The following is a 20,121-nucleotide window of genomic DNA, read 5'->3' as shown; positions in this document are numbered from 1 at the left end:
TATTTTAAAAGCTAACATTACCAAATTGGCCCTTAGTCTCATTGATTTAATGTTGCTCAAAAAGTCATAATTTATTATACAAGAATATGAATAACATAATAGAATCATAATCAATTACATAGTTGGGTGATATTTCGTACTTGTATTATTACATACCATAATTATTATGATACTTCCTACTGTAATTATATGTCATAAATGACAATAATTTTGGTTATATATAAATATATATGAATGATATTATGGTCTCTATTTTAGCTATGTAGAATCATAATCTGATCCCTAGCACACAGTTTTAGAAAATCTCCGGTAGTAGAAGCCTTGATCGGTACTCTGCCAAAGCCCACATCGGAAAAATATTTCTATATATTGGGTAATGTAACATGCAATTCTCCATAAAAACTCCAGTGAGTTCCTGCCACCAATCAGCAAGTAATCAATCAATTTATAACACTTTAGAATGAATTTTTTTATATTAAATAGTCATTTTACTTGGAGTAATAGCATTACACTTATATAATTTATATGAAGAAATCCCAATAGTATCAATCATTATATTAACTGATGATGATTGATTTTATTATCTATAATTTTTTCGCTATCACCCCAACTTTTGGTTGAATTCTACATTTACATATATGTAACATCAGTTTAGATAAAAATTATATATCATAAATATGTAAATCGACAAGTGACATATGGTATAATTTTAATAATATTGTCTTTATAATTTGGGTTAGAATCCAAATATGTTATTATCTTCCTGCAAAATGTCATATTACTTAGAAAATTGTAATCATAGAATTACTCATAAAAGTATCTTATGTTTTATTTTAGGTAAATTTAAATATACATTTGAATAAATTGACTATCATTAATTTACCGCTAGATTTTCGATAAGTCATTAATCCATCTCCACCTCATTAATTTTTCTGTTTCTTTTGATGATCAACCATATTTGGTTGATGAATGTACGTATTTATCTCTAATACATCTAATCTTAATAAAACAATAAAAATACCCTTAAATTTGTTAATTAAAATATAATTTACTAAAAGTTTATTTTTCTCTTTACTCTCTCCACCTCTATGTTCTTACTCTCTCCATCTCTATGTTCTTCCTATTCTCAATGAACAAACTCCAAGCTAGAAGAAATTGATTGGTATCACAAGAAGACAGAAATACGTGTAAAAATAAATACACCATATTTTTCTCAGGCACTTGCTTTCTGTTTTGAATAAACCAAAGTCAAATATCTGTGCTTTTTGGTGGTGAGGGAGATACTGATAAGACAAGTAAAAAAAGAGAGGTTGAAAGGAGGTAATGGGGAAAATTTTATTGTTTGAAATTATAAATATTTTTGTTACATGGTTTATTATTTAGTTATCGGAAAAAACTAACGTGATAGAGTAATTAATTCTCTAAAATTAAGAGTGGATAGTAATTAATTATAAAACACTTTTGGTTGAGTTATATATATAGACACACATACACAAGCAACATTAGTTTAAATACAAACTATATCGTTAATATGTTGAACATAATATGCAAATAAAAAGGTGACATATGGTATTATTTTTATTAATATTGTCTCCATAGTTTGGGTTGTGCTTCGAACGCAGCCCACCCAGCCATCAAATAGATCTCAAAATTTTGAGTCGATGCCTCGATGGTATGTTTAATATCTAAAAAGTCCACCATTCAGCATCACTGCGGCACCACCTAATGCCCATGTGACTTACTATTTTGATTTTAAAAATATTTCAATATTATTAAATAATCATTTATATAATGGGTTAGATTATTTATTTCAACTTAATTTTTTGTCTAAAATATTTGACACAAATTTATATGCATTAGTCTCATCAAATCCAATGGTAAAGAATAAAGGAGGTGGATGAGTTATCAACATTCATTTTTCTTGTTGATTTTACACCTTCACTATTAAATTTTATCAGATCAATGTAAATTTGTATGAAAATTTTATGTCAGAACTTTCTGGTAAAGAATAAATACTGCTTCACATCCGTAATGCATTATAATTATTGTTTCCATAGTTTTTTTTTTCGTAATAATCAAAGAGAATTACCTGTTGGGGAAAATCACCATCTTCCAGCTGCGAATTTATCAACAGTTTCGCAGCACGGTGAAGAGGAGTAGGATCTCTCTCCATCTAACTCACAAACAGATTAAATTTAGGTAATGACAAAATGAAAGGAATTACTTTTTCTATTTTTTAGCAGAATATATAATTCGTAAATCGTACAAGTTGTTAAGGAAAACAATTGTTTAGTAATTAGCAGCCAATTACCTGTCCGGCATGGATTAAACTCATCATAGCCCATGCAGTTTGTACTAAATTCGATCGGTTTCCATCAAGAGGTATATATTTCTACATCACCAAATACAATGATTATATTTTGTAAAAATTATTAATTTTTTAAATGTAAAACTGAAAAAAATAATAATAAAAAGAAATCGGAAAACTAGTTACTATACTCCAAGAAAACCTGCTTAAAATTCAGGTAGCAATTTGTCGTTTGCTTGTTCAAATTTATATATTTCTGAGCTCGTAACGATCTGAATGTATATATTCGAATAATATTTACCTTAAGAAAACTTTATTTTTTCTTACCTATATTTTTTATGAGGATAAATATTTGAAAACAATATTTTTCATTTAGAGATGAAAAAAAAAACCAAAAAAAAAGTATATCATTCTGATTCATACTTTCATATATATCTATTTAGATTTTAGTTAAACTCATATTTATTCATATTTTATATAGGAAAAAAAAAGAACAAAAGCTGACAAACTTATAGTCCGAAAATATGTTCAATCAAAATTTTGCACTTAATTCTATCATATGCGATAATTAAGTTCTTAATAAAACATCTGAATGATTAAAACTAAATCATATTCAATCGTAGCAAAACTATAGCAAAACCTACTAACTATTTTAGGATCTAGTATTTTTTTATTTTATTATCAATGATTTCATGAGAACAATGAGGTTAATAATGTTTGAGGGAATTAAATTTTTTATACATCTATAATTATTGATCAAATCCAAAAAAATTACCTTGTTTGGGCAGGAACGGTAACTCTCTCCCCAACCACCGTCTTCGCATTGTATTTTGAGTAAAAAATCTGTTGCTTTACGAATAGCTAAACAATTGCTGTAAGTCTTTTTTGCAGCGACTAGCCCTGAAATTGCAAACCATGCACCGTACGTGAAGCAGATTCCCCAGCTACCATACCTGTCAAAGCATAATTAATTTTTTATAAACAATTTTCTAGGCTCTGCTTAAAATCTTGGAAAAAATCGAATAATTGTGCAAACGAATTTTGATCATTTTATGAGTTTTGATGACCATTGAAAGTTTAAAAGAAATTATTAATTAGTTTTGGTAAATACTCCTTTAGACATTTGAGTCAATTATCAAGCTAACCGCCCCTAAGACACCATATCACTACTGTTTTATTCGTTGAAACTAATTTTTTAAGGGTAAAAGAATATTTCTACAGTCTAATATAACTTAAAACTCATACAAATTTGACATTCAACTGGTGAAAAATAGATAAATTAAGCTATCTAATTAGACAATGTATTAGTTAAATAGTTGAATTAGAAAGATAGGGAGAGAATTAGATGGGCAAAAAGGATGGTCAGTCTGTCCCTGCTAACCTACCTCAACTCACAAGACTTTAACATTCTGTTTTTAAAGTCTGTTTAGTATCGGACTTGGATCTAGTCGTAGAACAAAAGCGTAGGCTTGGCCTAACCCTTAATTTTTTCTTAAAAGAAATAAATGAATTATTTTAGTTAATTAAAACAATAAAATCAAATACTAAAACTAAGAGGCTAAAAATAAGGCATCATTTAAAAAAGACCCGTCCTATCCAACTTCGGGCAAGCTTTTTAAGGATCTGGGCCTCTTTTAAAAACATGGGCTTGAGTTGAGGCTCGAACGATAGAAGAAAATTTTGTTATCAACCCATTAAAAAATTTAAAATTAAAAAAAAAAAAAAAAACAAAACAAAACATACCATACACCTTAAAATAATCACGACCTTTTTATAGTGAAAACGTACCAAGAACCATCAGATTTTTGTATGTCTTCAATAAATTTTGTAGCCTTGGCGATAAAGTTTTTAACCTCTTTTGTCCTGTGTTTTGGATATAACTTCTTAAACAAAGTCATTGCCTTCAATGCTGATGCAGTGCACTCAACTTTACTGGATCCAACACAATTCACAATCGCTAATAAGTCTGCGCTGGAATTTATAGCAAGAATATTTGTGTAAGATCAAACAAAAATTTGAAGAAATCTTACTCATATTCAATGATGACTTCATCAAGGAATTCTATAGGATTGAGCAACTGAAAAAAGAACCAAAAAAAAAAAAAAATTCAACTAATATAGATATTAATGGGTTAAGAAAATTTAGTAAAAAATAGGAAATGGAAAAGTTTAAACCGATTTTTTTAACTCTATATTTCTTTAGGATTTGAACTTTAGTGGTTAGTCAAATGAAACTGCATATTAATGCTAGAAAAAAATTTATATGTTCAAAATTATTACCTCTAACCATGATGGTGCTCCCGTTGGCTCCCAGGCTGGTACTCCACCAGTTTCACTCTGCATAAAAAGCTTTTAACTAATGAGACAATGAACAATTATTTTTTAGAAAGATTAAATTATTAAAGGATGGTGAATTTCTACCCCATAAATTCTGTAAATCCACCCCACTTTTAGAAAATAATTACAAAAAATTCTCACTATTTTTAAAATTTTCAAATAAAGAAGAATTAAAAAGAATTAATCAATTAAATCTATCTTAATTTATTTTATCGTGACTTAGATTTTTTTATTATATTTTACTAATAAGATTGCTTCAACCAAAATCTAAATTGATTATTTTACCCTTAAAAGGTAAAAATACCAAAAACTTTATTTTAATTTTATACAAAATTCATTGTTTCTAAATAGTTAATTCTACTTTATTAGTATGATTATTAATTTTTAATTAAACTAACATATGTCTTTATGAGAAAATACTCATTAAATTATTAGGCTGTCAAATTTATATTATTTACATGTAAAATATTAAAAATTATTAGATTTCATTTAAGAAGTTAGATTATAAGTCACAAAATTAAGTACCTAAAGTATTAGATACATAAGAATACATATTTTTTTGAGGCAAGTGGGTCATTTTATGTCATAAAACAAAATAATTAAATAGAACTTATATTAAAGCTACTTTAATTGTAAGAAAAAAACAAATAAGTAAAAAAAATGAGAATGATTTAATTGATTAATTACATAAATATTTTTGTTGATCTGTATTTCTTAAAAAAAAAGTGTATATATTGTAGATATTTCTTAGAAGTGGGGTCGATTTACACAAATAATGGGGTGGAAATATCCCTACCCATTATTAAAATAAGGGAAAAGAACACTTACACTTCTAAAGTTTGGGAAAATTATCATGTAGATCCTAAATTTTTAATAAGGGATACAAAAACTCTTTTTTTACTATAATATCCTAGTAGATAGTAACTAAAAATTAAAATTTTAAATTTTTTTAATAAATATTACTATAATTTAAATAGTTTAACTTGTCTAGTAGATTAATGATATTAGAATATGTTTTAATAGAACAAATAACTTTTCAAATGCAAATTAGTATATTTATTTTATTATATTTATTTTAATAATATATATGTGTTTATTATAAAATTTTTAAATATACCTATGTGTTAAATAGATTTTAAAATTAATAAAATATATCTCACATACTGAAATTATTTTATATAACATTATGAAAATAATTTAAATTTTTATGTATTTATTTTAATATTAAGTTTCTATTTATTATAAAATTTAGTTTAATATAATATAAGATTTTAAAGTATTAAAATGTTTTTTAAATATTAAAATTATTTTAAAAATATATTGTTTCATTCATTTAACATATATTACACTTCTATTTATTTTAAATCATTGGAGCTACTTTTTTTTTAAGTCAATAGAAATATAGGGTATTATAGTCAAAAGGATTTCTTGGTGTCCCTTATTGAAAATATGGATTTATATGACCATTTCTCAAAATCTTGAGGATGTAGATGTCTTTTCCCCACAAAATAACTTTCTCTAAACACAAAATGGGTGGGTATTTTAGGATTAATACATCAAAATATAAGAATAATTAAATCTTCACTATACACAATCAGTAATGAACACGAGTCATACATGCAAGTGGGACACTATGTACGAGCCTATTGTCGTTTGGTCATCCCCAAGTTAAAAAAAAAAAGACAACAAAAACTACATGAAGAAAAAATGTATCAATTGAAATTTAAGTATTGATCAAGTTTAGGATCCTAAATTTTATTAAAGCACAGAAAAGATATTAAGTCATATGGCTTAATTGTATAATACCATTATATTATTAAACAATATAACTTAATAACTTTTTCAAACTTTAATAAAATACTGAATCCTGAATTGACACATTTTTATTGGAATTTTTCCATGTTTATGCAAATTTTATGTCTAGATTTTTTTAGTTTTACATGAATTTGTTGTAGCCTATAATATTCTATGATTTCCATACTATGACCCCCCCTATTGGCCTCTTCAATTTTATTGATATAATGTTACAGTCAATTTAAGTTTATGTTTTCTCCATTATGGCCCCCATTGAACTAAATCTTGTTTCACCATTGCATACAAAATCTTCAAAACTTAAGAGAGCTTAAATTAGGATAAGATCTTATTTCATATATGCAATTGATGTTCGAAGATTAATTTTTTTTTCTTTTTGGTCAAATGTATAAAATTTAATAACAATACATGCAAATGATAAGGTCGCAAATATAAATTGTTCGCTCCTTACCTGCAGAGAAAGTACGTAATTAACAGCATCATAAAATCTTTCAGGTTCCATTTTTTCTCCAACAATTTCTGGTCGCATCATTGAGAAGTGTAGACAACACTGCATTCGTGAAATACGAAAGATATTATAAATTTATGTGCAAAATTATATGAAAAGTAATGGCCACTTTGATTGCCTTGTTTACCCAAAAATGGCCATTTCAATCAACTTTAATTACCAGTAAGGCTTCTGCAGTACAATCAGAAACTGGCCATCCGTGATCTTTATTAGAAAATGTCCATCCTCCTTTAGAAATATGACGAAACATTCTTTTAAAATCTCCTGGAGGATTATCAGTGACCTGCCAAATTGCATGCATATATATGTGTGAACCAAAAAAAAAAAAATTGTGGGGGTGTCCTATGTATAAAAATTTCAAAACATAAGTATGAAAATTAACCTGAGACGTTTTAAGGAAGTCATGTGCTTTCATAAGTATTGGACCAATTTCGTCAGTAAGACTGCAAGCAAGTAAAGTTTGAACGGCAATAGCACAATCCCATGTTTGACTACCGAAGCTCTGCATGTATTAATTGTTAACAATAACTTTTCAGCTTACAACGACAAAAATATTGAAAACTCTCTTGTGCGGAGGTTAGCAAATTTTAAAACGTATGGTTAAGCTAGATATTAGGTAGGTAGGTGTGTGTGTGTGTGTGTGTGGATTCCTTTTTTAGTGAGGGTTCTCTACTAAGGGTTGGCAAAATTTGAATCCAGATTTAGAAGTAGGTGCATCCGGATCCGGATCCGCATTAATATTTCTATATCTGGATGCGGATCCGGATCCGCATTAATATTTCTATATCTGGACCCACATCTAGATCCGCAAAAAAAGATGCGGATCCGGATCCGCATTAATATTTCTATATCTAGACCCACATCTAGATCCGCAAAAAAAGATGCGGATCCGGATGCGGATAATATCTGCAACAGATGCGGGCGAATATTCCAGATATCCGGATCCGTAAAAATTAAAACTCAATAATTTACCTAATAATATCAAATAAAATCTAATCATAATTCAACATTAATAATTCAACATGAATAACATACAATAATCTCATAAAACTACAAATAAAATTTAATTTTAATATATATTTTTAATTTGATTTAAAATAAAATTCAATAATTTACCTAATAATATAAAATAAAATTCAATTATAATCCAACAATTAATAATTCAAAATGAATAAGATACAACAACATCATAAATACACAAATAAAATTTAATTTTTTTATTTTTTATTTTAATATACATTTTTATTTTTATTTTTTAATTTAAAATCAAATTCAATAATTTACTTAATAATATCAAATAAAATTCAATCATAATCCAATAATTAATAATTCAACATGAATAATATACAACAACGTCATAAATCCACAAATAAAATTTATTTTTTAATTTTTTATTTAATTTTTAATATATTTTTTAATTTAATTTTTAATCTAAAATAAAATTTATTCATATCCGGATCCGGATAACTGCGGATCCCAAATTTTCATATTTATATCCGTATTTTTTAATATGTGGATCTGAATCTTCTAAATCTTTGCGGATCCGGGCCGGATCTAAATTTAAATGTCATCCCTACCTCTACTTTTGTATGTATGGTAAAAGACTAGTTAAAAGTTTTTAAAAAAACATAAATTTTAATACACCAAAAGACAAATACATTGTATTGCAATATATATTTAAAAGCATGTTTCGATAAAAAATATTGAAAACTCTCGAAGTGTGGATGTTCACAGATTTAAAGTGCAAGGTTAAGCTAGATATTAGGAAGGTACATATAGAGTTTATGTCTACTAAGAGTTCCTTTACCTTAATATGATAAAGACAGGATAAAAAAGAAAAAAACCTATATTTTAATACACTAAAAAGTAAAATACATTATATTAAAGTGTGTATATATATATATTCAGCTTGTCCCTTATTTTATTAACATAGGGGACCCTTTATAAGATAATTCCTTACACAACGTTGTAAAACGTAGACTTTGCACAAAAAAATAGTGAGAACGTCACTCCTGAGCATATATATAGCTAATATTGTATATTTATAATTTATTAGGTATTGTCATCTAGTCCAAATCTTAATTTTAAAATGGAGGAACGTCCTTACTAGAAAGTAAATTGACCATTTTAACATGTCAGTGCATTGCATCACAATTTTTTTTTTAAAAAAAATCTAATTAACATCAAATTAGTTGGATTAAAAATGTGCATTATTTGTATTGTTTCACATCTATGGCTATAGTGATCAGATTATAAAAGTCAATGGATCTAGCTAATATCCAGAAACTAATTCTTGAGTTGGATTTTCCAAACTTGTATTCTTATTGCAAGAATTATTCTTTAGATGAATTGAGATTCGTCCCCCTATCATGTACGAACTAGTCCACACATGTATGGCGTGTTCTATTTACTGTAATTTTTATCACGTGGAATAATAGTGTGCATTCCAATGGTGGGTGTGTTAACTCATAAGTTGAGGATTCCCCCAAAATTATTAGCCAAAGTACAGCTTTTTTCCTACAAGATTTTAAAATATAATCAAAAGAAAAATGTTAAAAGTTTGTTTGCTTATAATATAATTAATGCAGGACGAAATTATACGAACCTGCACTTTCATTCCATCTTCTCCAACCCATAAGTACTCGCTGATCCTAGAAAGATGCTTCTTAAAATAATCGCTGTTAGGATCTTCGACCCAACAAGAGAGCATATTCAATGGCTGTTCGATGAAGCATGTATCAGTTAACATATATGAGTCTGGAAATATAAACGTATTTATTACTTTAGTTCATTTACCTTTTCAACACATCCAATAGTCATGTACCGGCTGGCCTCATCTTCATAATGAATGTGATTCATTGCAATTTCTAGAGACTTCTCTCTCAATTGGTTAAGAGGCCAACGATTAAGAACGGGCTCAACTACATTATATAGAGTATCCCAAAGCAAGTTTTGAACGGAAGTATGAGGAAAGAAGATATCCTCCTGCAAAAAAAAAAAAACTTTCATAATCAATTGATCATTGCATCAAGCAATAAAGTCTCTCAATGTATGACCTTTCGTTCGATTGACTGAGATTCCGTTTTGTATTTTGATTATGTGGCTGGAAGGTAGCGGACTGGACACTTAAATTAGGGAGAGCTTACTTTAATTGGGGGCATTCAATTTTTTAACTGTTTAGTTGAACACATTTAATGTCCCAAAACTTTTTTTTTTATACACTAATATATTACAATACAATCATAAGTCAGTCGGGATTCTCTTGAATAATTCTATTGTGAAACAGCCCGAATGTCAACCTTTCACTTAAAGTTGAAGGGAAGTCTGCCCTTACTATTAATATCGGAGGGTGATTGATTCTACCCTAACGTGGGGAGACTATTCAACCCCTATTATAGGAAGGAATCAAGTCGTTGGGACTTGAACCCATGACCTCAACGTTGTCATGGGTGTACCAATGGGCTACGGACACATTGGCCCCAAAACTTTCTTTTAAATTTTAAAAATAGTAATAAATTATTTAATTTAAATATTAGAGTTTATTATGGCCACATTTGTGACAGTAATCTTTTTCTAAGTAATCTCCACAAAATTAAAAGAAAAAATCTAAGTAGTCTCCATAAGATATCTAAAAATACAAAATTACATGGCTATTAGAATTTGAACCATTCTCTAAACTATTGAATAACATTCTTACCATTAAATTGCAAGGTCATTAAAATATAAGTATTGTTATATAAAAAATGTGTCCAAATTATTTTTAATTAACTCTTAGAATAGGGGTTTAGAATACATTTAAAAGAAGAATAATAGCTCGAAGGAGGCTGAAGTCTTTCCTGATTACTAATTGTGTCCACCCACACTTATAAGTTACTGCTGATGTGGAATATAAAAATAAAAGCTCTAATTATTAAGGGATGTATACTTGAAAACTATTTACTGAACGTCTTGATATTAAAGCACAATTGCCTCCACAAGCCGCCCCCCACCCCCCCCCCCCCCTCCCGCCGGCGCCCAAAAAAAAAAAAAGAAGTTAAAATAAGATGAAATCAATTTAATGAAAGAACCTTTGCACAGAAATGTCGCATTTTACTCCAATGAATGTCGCTGTAAGGTTGAGTGTAAATCTCTTCTCTCAGTTGTAAAATAAGCGGTGTGATTGGACTGACAAATCTTTTTCCATACAAATATGACATAGGCATGTATGTCACCCGACAGTAGCAAAGCAATTTTCCTGTAATGTTGAAAGAAAATGAAAATTCAGAATAAGATTTGAACTCACAGCATATTTTAGAACTTAATTATAAGAGATATTGCAGCATCAATTTTCAATTTGAAATTAAAATTGAACTTGTGTCAAACCAAAAATAACTATCTGTTCAACCCGTTGATTTATGCTTATAATTAAAGTCACCCCCCAAAATAATGTTATGGCTATTTAATTACTTTACCCTTGCCCGCTTGCCCTCTCAATGCCCTAATAATCATTTTCCAATGGAGAAATTATCGTCCCCATGAAGCTTTCTCAATCTTTAAAACATATCCCAAAAATTATTATTTGTTCAGCAACAAATTATATCACTTTTCCTTCTTGTCATTAATAGAGATTAACTATTGATGATGTCATAACAGTGATTTGGACATTTAATATCGTCATTCGCCAAAAAAAAATCAATTTTTTATCCGATAATTATCATTTTTTTACCTTAATGATTGCTAAAAGTATGAATTTTTTCACCTGTCATTAAACTACACTTCAAGAGCAAGACGCTTTTAACTTGTTAATGGAAATGTGAAAAGCTGATTGTTAATGGAAATGTGAAAAACTGATACAATAGGTAAACTTTGCATAAACCGCCGTACAAATTCAAACTTTTGAGGTAAGATAATTCGGACCAACAATTGATAATTTTCCATCTCAGAAAATACTCAATTGACATTTTTATAAAAGTGGAAGCCCGGAAATTTAACTGACAACAATAATGAATGATGGATGTTTGCAAGTTCTATGAACTAACCTGGACTGATAGGTAGAAAGGAAGGAAACTTCCAAAATTCTGGAGGCATTGGGTTGCATCCAGACCAATCATAAACGCCAAGAATCTATTAGACAAAGGAAAAAAAAATCAAATCACTACGAAAATATTGTTGCTTATAATCAAGATTTCACAAGATTTAGCAAGAAGAATGATGGATTATACTGAAAGCCAAGTCTTTCCCCAAGACGGGATGCCGGTTGCTCCGCCGCGATCAAGAATCCATTTTCGAGCTCTTGCACAAGCATTGTTCCCGCCACCGTCGGGTCCTTCTCCGAGTAAACGCATGCATATGTAATTAAAGACAGTACCAAACATTGTGCTGTGCCCCTCAACGTGTAATCCCCATCCCCCATCTTCATTCTGTTTATATAATTCACATAATATTGCAATCGAAAATCATTCAACGTGCATGAGAAATTAAACCTTTGTACAATAATCAATGATTGAATTTTTAAGCACCTGATGATTATATGTGTAACGAAGCATTTCTTTGCGGTGTTCGCTAGAGAATACAATGTTAAGATACCCAGTAATGTATAAACAAATTATCTGCACATTTTTTAAAGTTTTAAAGCTAGATTAATAGTTGAATGAATAAGAGAGCACTGTGATTGTAAATTTGAGAGAATTATGAATTAACGATAATTACAAATGGGGTGTTATAAAACAAGGGGCCAGAATTATCAGCAGGCCAGTGGCCATGGCTAGATTGCAAGGCTGAAAATTTGTGAACTGCCCTCCGCAGTGCGGTTGTGGCAATTTCATGTGTAATCTTCTCTCCATGATCACCAATTTTTACTTGCGGAATTGTTTGTTCGAACTTCTTCTCTCTTAAAATCTGCAATTAATTAGTAGAAAAAAAATAAAAAGTTATGTATGTTTTGGTAACTTAAAAAAAAAATGTTGCTTGTGCATTAAATAAAATACCTGAATTTGCCAGATGAGTTCAGAAGCATTTTTAACATTAAAGCGATTTTTGAAGTAATTTAAACGGGCCTCTTCAACCTCAGCTATCTCTTCAGGGGATCCTGCATCAGGATCAAATACCCAAAATTGCCTGCCATCAAAGTTGTTTGTGCTGAATATGTATGGATCCTTTTTTGTCCCATGATCTCCAATCTTAAGCCTCCACATTCTTCTTAATGCTGATCTACTAGCTATATCAGAAACTAAATTTTAGTCCATAGAGTTGTGAGGGTTATTTTATATATCACCAGTGACCAGGTAGATCGAAAATGAGAATGAAATAGAGAGAATTCTTCTGCAAGTCATTATCTTATTTATTATAAATGTTTGGTGATGTCAATGAGCAAAACTGTATTGCAGCCTTATCAATGCACCGATCGCTCCAGATTTTTCATGTATTCCTCAAAATCTTGGGACAATAAATAGAAGCACTAGATATAGAATAAAAAACTTTAAAATGCAATGAAACTGTTAGCATTATGTATTTATTGTGCACATGATGCACAGTGGTCACACTATAACAAATGACTTGAGAGTAATTAATAAAATTATGTCATTCTTATTTAGTACAGGGCAAAACTACTTTACAAACTTTATGTATTATAACCGTAAAAATTATCACAAGTTATTCACTATTAGTCATCATTACTTATGACGCACAATATCTTTTATAAATTTGTGATCGATAACAAAAAAAATTATAATCATTATAGTACAGTAATTACAGGTAAACTAATGCACTAATATTTCTTTTTTTTTTTTTAAATAAGATTCCACTAATCAATTAAAGATACATAACGCACGTCATTTCGTACAAAACATAGTCACTACTTCTGTATTGATTAAATGATGAGTCATGATAATAATTAATAAACAGGTAAACAAAACCGTTGATGAAATTAAATACGTGACAGACATAGAAAAAAGAAACAAGTTCTGTATATCTAACAACGAAATTTGTTTGGTACAATAATTTGGAAAAAAAATAAAGTGAATTAAGTGTCAATGCATTCGTAAAAGGAAACAAAACATCACACCTGGCATAATAACTCCCTTGCCTACTCCTTTATCTTTACTGGTGTAATCATTTATGGGACGGGAGGGAGTAGGGGTGGCAATTCGCGCACGTCTCTAATTAGTGTCGTGTTACATTTAAGTAAATACATATGTGATTAATCTATTAATTGTATCAAAATATTAAACCATCAATTCATTTAACATATTTAATAGTAAAATTAAAAATTAATTTAGAATATAAAAAATATAACATTATTAATTTATTATTCTTGAAAAAGGTTATAATTACTTAATATGATATTAAGTGTCACATGAATAAATTTATGATACAATTTGAGTATGACTTAGATAATTAATTTAATATTAATTTTTTGTTGGGGTGGTGGGGGATTTGGATGCTGATATAGGCGGGTAGTTTAATGAAACGTAGACAAAAAATCAACCAAAATAAAATCAATTGAATCCTAGGACTCGTTCGGAATTGTCGTTGAAATATCTAAAAGTGATTTTGACAGCCTCAAAACTAATTATGATTTTGAAACATAATTATATCATCTATATAATTTCGTATATATTCTGATATGTAAGACGTGAGCCCAAAATTATTCTTATTGAATTATCAAATAAAATCACAAAGTTTAAGAAGATTAATAGATCATGAATATTTGATTCTTTTTTCTTTTCCCCCACTTTTGAGCTTTGAGATGTAAATATTCAGGATACTAGCAGAAATTTCCATCTTTATTTGGGGACTCCTTAATAAACCCCTCAAATCATTATACCTTAGAAGATAAGATGCGTGTTATATGGTCCATATGGGATAGCGCCATCGGTCACAATCAACCTCCGCTAACATCACTCTATATCATAGGTGATTTCCAAACAAAGCAAATATTGACAATAAATGCGTAACACGCTCACATATGAAAAAGATCTATTATGTAACGGAAAAGGATATTCTATCTCTTCTGAGTTTTTCAAGATCTTATGCCATATGTCTTTTAGTAATAGTGTATGGGTAAGATTCAACTTCTTTTATTTTTTATTTATTAAGTACCAATCAATAATTGAGTTATTTGTTCAAGACATGATCAAATCATGAGAGAATCATAATCCTTATGCAACACCTGTATTTCTTGGATGTAATTCCTTTATTTATTTATTTTTTTAAAAAAAAAGGTGAAAGAGTGGAAAAAGCTCAAACAATTTTATAACTTTTTATTTCTCATAGAATTTAAATTTGAATAAAATCAAATAACTTAAACATTACTCGATCTTGACACAAATTTGTTTTGAGTATAATGTTTAGGAAAATTTACTCTAATGATCCTTTATCCAGAGCAATAGAGCATTGGCAAATAAATTTTGGTCACTTGAGCTGCAGAGATTTTAAGCCAATCATGTTATCATAACTAATATATTGATTGGCATACTCAAAGCCACTGCATTTATTAGACGGTACGCATCCTTTGCAGACTTTGTCAATGATGTTAAATCTGTGATGCGACATCATACCTGTCGGCCTGATTAATGCTATTGTAACATTCAACAGTGCCAATTCCAAGCATCAGATAACCAAAAAACAAAAAAACAAATCGTAATTGAGATTCGGGATTTCACAATGATAGAAACAGATCGGTTCACATAAATAGGACCAATTTTAAAACAAGTTGGGGTTCGGCATCTAAATAGATCCCACTTATAAATTTGGAATAAAATTGGGATTTATATCGTGACCTCAATAATCCCAACTAACAATATGTTTAACATCATTTTTTCTTTAATGTTATTAATTATAAGTCATTATCTAATAAAAAGATTCATTACTTTATTAAAGCAAGAAAGAAATAAGAGATAAACTAAAAGGTAAGAATTATACATATTTTAATACTATGTACTTTATCTTATAGTATATTAGAGTGTATGTTTTTATCATCTTTTAAAAAATTCCGTATTTTGATAAAATATAGATTTCTCATTAGAGCATTACTCATTAATTATATATTTATTAATTAGCAATATATAATATTCTTTACTTTTTCAAATATATTACAATGTTCTTTTTAATGTCAATTGAGTTGTTAATTAAACACAAATTTTTTTTTTGAAGATAAATTCATTAAATAAACTCGATTACAAATTGTTCAATAACCAACGAGGTGGAACAGCACTCCACTCGCTAGGACCTGACAAAGAACCCCCCACCCTAGCGACTCTATGGGCAGCAACGTTCGCAGATCGACGGACAAAAGAGAATTGCACTTCTCCTAATTCCTGAGCTAAGAAACGGCATTCCTCAATGATGAGGCCAAAGCCATTGGGACTTGAAAGATTCTCAGTTAAAGCCTTAAAAACCTGCAGACAGTCCACTTCAATAATCACACAAGGAAGGTGCAAACATTTCAACCAGCTAAGAGCTTCTCTAACACCAAGCGCCTCTGCTTCTCTAGCCCCAAAACTTCCAGCAAAACAGTCACATTTTGCAGCCAAGAAATTGCCCTCAAAGTTGCGAACCACACAACCAAAGCTAATCTTCGACTGAGATGAAAACACAGCAGCATCAACGTTATACTTAAACCATCCATCATGAGGTCTTTCCCAACACACAGCCCCATGCCTCAAACTACTCCCAAACGCATCATCAAACAGAATCTGTTTCCTCCAATATTGCCACTGGTGAAGAAGGTGACCAGCTGAGTTAAGAATTTGATAAACCCGACCACACCTGCTGTTCCAAACTTTATCATTACGCTGAACCCAAATCCTCCAACAAACCATAGCTGCAAGCTCAACACAAAAATTTTAATATATGAAAATTTTAAAATTAAATCTTATTAAAGCATTTTTTGGAAATTTAAATATAATTGAGCGAGACTTTCACGACATTTGGGACAATTGGATTGTCTGGGCTTTTTAACAGTCCAAGATTATTCTTAATTTTGATTATAACTATACAAAATGAGATGGAAGTTAGATCAAGTTTGTATCCCATTTATATTTTGTTTACTAATTAGAAACAAAAATGAGAATGAAGGAATGAAATTCATTAACTTGTTTAGTCCCAAAATAAGGAGGAGGAATGTTAATGAAATTTGAGTGGGCCCCACAAAATTGAAAATGTAGAACAAGAATCCTATTTCCAAGGGGTAGGTGAGAATAAGAATGAGGAAAGAAAGAGAAGTGAATTGACATTTGTATCCTTAGTGAAAATTAAAAATTCATTTTTACCCTATTTAATGATAATTATAATAATTATTATTATTATGATTTGTTGTTATTAACAATAATTATTTTCAATAATAATTATAATAATCAAAATTATTATAACAAATAATGATAATGATCAACTAAGGTTATTTTAATAATTTGTAACAGTACATTATGATTCCAAGATAAAGTAAATATATTAATAGCAAGATAACTCATTCTAATTCTAATTTGCAAAGCTAAAGTAAAAAATTTATTCTTATTCTCCATTTTGATTCCAACCCATTCAATTCAAGTCTATCCTGATTTCAGCCATTTTGATTATTGATTGGTAAATGCATCATTAAGTAGGTGGGATAAAAATGAAATTGTCAAATCCCATACCATCCCGGCCCATTACCATCTCTAGCCAAGCATGCATGAGAATCTCCTTTTCCTTCTCACTCGCTCTCTATTTCTTTTTTCCTATTTCAAAACAGATTATATAACATTTCATTCCAACACAAAAAATAATGGTATAAAACTATTAGTTTAATGTAATAAATAATTGGGTCAATTGATACAATCGCACTAAAGTACAAAAGAGAAACTCCCATACACTTGAGAAATCAACAAAAATATTTCCACCTAGTGTACACATAACAAATTTGAGCTCTATTTTCAATTGCTTCAGCTCTTTTCATAGATTCCCACACATAAAATGGTATATAGTTAATCGATGCATGAATTAAGAAAAAAAAGTAATAATAGAGCTACAAACTTTTGACATGATTAAATTAGTTGGATTAAGTACCTATAGGCTAACATAATTTGCTTTTGATATTTTATCCAATCAATGAATTTATGCCACATCAATTTGTATAAAATAATTAAAAAGATTAATACCTAATTTAACTTGTTTTTCTCCTTCTCAGTATGTTTAATTTATGTTCATTCATTTATGATAAGTCTATCCTGAGACCTTGACAATTCCTTCCTATTCCTTCTTCAGGTTTGGTTCTTTTTTTTTTTTTTTTGAAATTCTTTAAGTTTGGTATTAAAATTATTATAGAGAGAGAGAGAGAAGAAGAACAATTAATGGTAACATTTTTTTTCTATCCTTTCCATCCTTTTATTCTGTTTATAACAATCTTTTCTTTCCCTTGGTATTGATTAAAGTGCCTTTTGTTTAGTCCCCCTCTATTTTCCATCTCTTTCAAAGGTCAATTAGAAAAGCCAACTATATACCAATTGAAAAAGAGGAAGCTTGACCTTGCTTAATTAATGCTTCCTTGAATGTTCATCACATATACACCGCATTGAATGATATAAGATTGTAGTTATAAATTCTAGTTTCTGCAAAGATTTAAACGTGGTGATAGTTGAGGTGTATTAGCAAGGTAGGTAAGTACGCCTGTGTCACTGGAAGCTGATTTAGCATTTAAGTTTTAATATATGTGGCACATGATGGCTAAATAACTGCTGCAGAAATTATTTAGGCTTTATGACATAATTGGAATTGCTTATGGTGGTTAGAGAACTACCCATAACACATAATGTTTAGATAATTGACCACAATGAATAGTTAACTCCTGTGGTAGTTATTTAGGTGTTTACATCATTGAGGGAGTTATTGTAGCGTAGCTAAAGCTTGGTTCCATTGCTCATACTAAATTGGACATTTAGAAGTTTGACGGAAAAAATGACTCCAATCATTGAAAGGTGAAAATTGAAGCCCTACTAGTATATCAAAAGTTGGAAATTGCTCTAGAAAAAAATCCAACTAGGAATAGACTTCTTGATGATGAGGATCTTAGAGAAAATATAGGAAAGGCATGTAGTCCATCATTCTAAGCCTTAGAGATGAAGTTCATAGGGAAGTTTTAGGAGAAAAATATGCTTCAGATATCTGGGCGAAGCCTAAAAAAGTCTACACGACAAAAAAACTTTAACAAATAGATTTTAAATAAATAAAGGATTTAATACTCTTTTAATGGAGAAAAAAATCCAATTTGTGTTTCTTGATAAAAATTTTGAAATTTAACCTTACGGTTTGTAATTATGTTGAATCCTAGGACTTGCTTGGAATTGTCGTTAAAATGTCTAAAAGTGATTTTGACAGCCTCAACACTAATTATGATTTTGAAACATAATTATATCATCTACATAATTTCGTATATACTCTAATATGTAAGACGTGAGCCCAAAATTATTCTTATTGAATTATCAAATAAAATCACAAAGTTTAAGAAGATTAATAGATCATGAATATTTGATTCTTTTTTCTTTTCCCCCACTTTTGAGCTTTGAGATGTAAAAATTCAAGATACTTGCAGAAATTTCCATCATTATTTGGAGACTCCTTAATAAACCCCTCAAATCATCATACCTTAGGAGATAAGAAGCGTGTTATATGGCCCATATGGGATAGCGCCATCGGTCACAGTCAACCTCCGCTACCATCACTCTATATCATAGGTGATTTCAAAACAAAGCAAATATTGACAATAAATGCGTAACACACTCACATATGAAAAAGATCTGTTATGCAACGGAAAATGATACTCTCCTGATATGATCTCTTTTAAGTTTTTCAAGAAATTCTGTCATGTGTCTTTTAGTGATAGTGTATGGGTAAGATTCAACTTCTTTTATTTTTTTATTTATTAATTACCAATCAACAATTGAATTATTTGCTCAAGATATGATTAAATCAGGAGAGAATCATGATCCTTATACAACACCTGTATTTCTTGGATGTAATTCCTTTATTTATTTATTTTTAAAAAAAAAGGTGAAAGAGTGGAAAAAGCTCAAACAATTTTATAACTTTTTATTTCTCATAGAATTTAAATTTGAATAAAATCAAATAACTTAAACATTACTCGATCTTGACACAAATTTGTTTTGAGTATAATGTTTAGGAAAATTTACTCTAATGATCCGTTA

General features: G+C 29.3%; 1 protein-coding gene across 1 annotated transcript; it reads right to left on the bottom strand.

Moving 5' to 3' along the window:
- Nucleotides 1–123: 123 nt before the first annotated feature.
- LOC18045727 (beta-amyrin synthase) lies at nucleotides 124–13,387 on the bottom strand. The gene is made up of 18 exons (XM_006436332.2): nucleotides 12,931–13,387; nucleotides 12,653–12,841; nucleotides 12,463–12,552; nucleotides 12,166–12,363; nucleotides 11,983–12,067; nucleotides 11,032–11,198; nucleotides 9,761–9,949; nucleotides 9,570–9,683; nucleotides 7,347–7,466; nucleotides 7,125–7,247; nucleotides 6,908–7,006; nucleotides 4,588–4,644; nucleotides 4,339–4,385; nucleotides 4,097–4,240; nucleotides 3,084–3,261; nucleotides 2,312–2,392; nucleotides 2,090–2,173; nucleotides 124–415 (listed from the first exon to the last, which is right to left on the bottom strand). The coding sequence occupies exons 1-18, from the start codon at nucleotides 13,135–13,137 to the stop codon at nucleotides 296–298; spliced, it is 2,292 nt and encodes a 763-aa protein (XP_006436395.1). The 5' UTR covers nucleotides 13,138–13,387; the 3' UTR covers nucleotides 124–295.
- Nucleotides 13,388–20,121: the final 6,734 nt, after the last annotated feature.

Source organism: Citrus clementina, unplaced genomic scaffold (assembly GCF_000493195.1).
Source record: "Citrus clementina cultivar Clemenules unplaced genomic scaffold, Citrus_clementina_v1.0 scaffold_4, whole genome shotgun sequence".
Classification (NCBI taxonomy): Eukaryota; Viridiplantae; Streptophyta; class Magnoliopsida; order Sapindales; family Rutaceae; genus Citrus; species Citrus x clementina.
This window is presented reverse-complemented; position numbering and strand designations above follow the sequence as displayed.

Bases quoted from the DNA above. Each gene is read 5' to 3' on its own strand.
- LOC18045727 (XM_006436332.2), bottom strand. From the start codon at position 13,137: ATGTGGAGGCTTAAGATTGGAGATCATGGGACAAAAAAGGATCCATAC. The intron at 7,467-9,569 runs GTTCGTATAATT...TAATACATGCAG, and splicing joins AAGATGGAATGAAAGTGCAG to AGCTTCGGTAGTCAAACATG. The intron at 4,241-4,338 runs GTAAGATTTCTT...TGTTGGATCCAG, and splicing joins GAAGTCATCATTGAATATGA to TAAAGTTGAGTGCACTGCAT.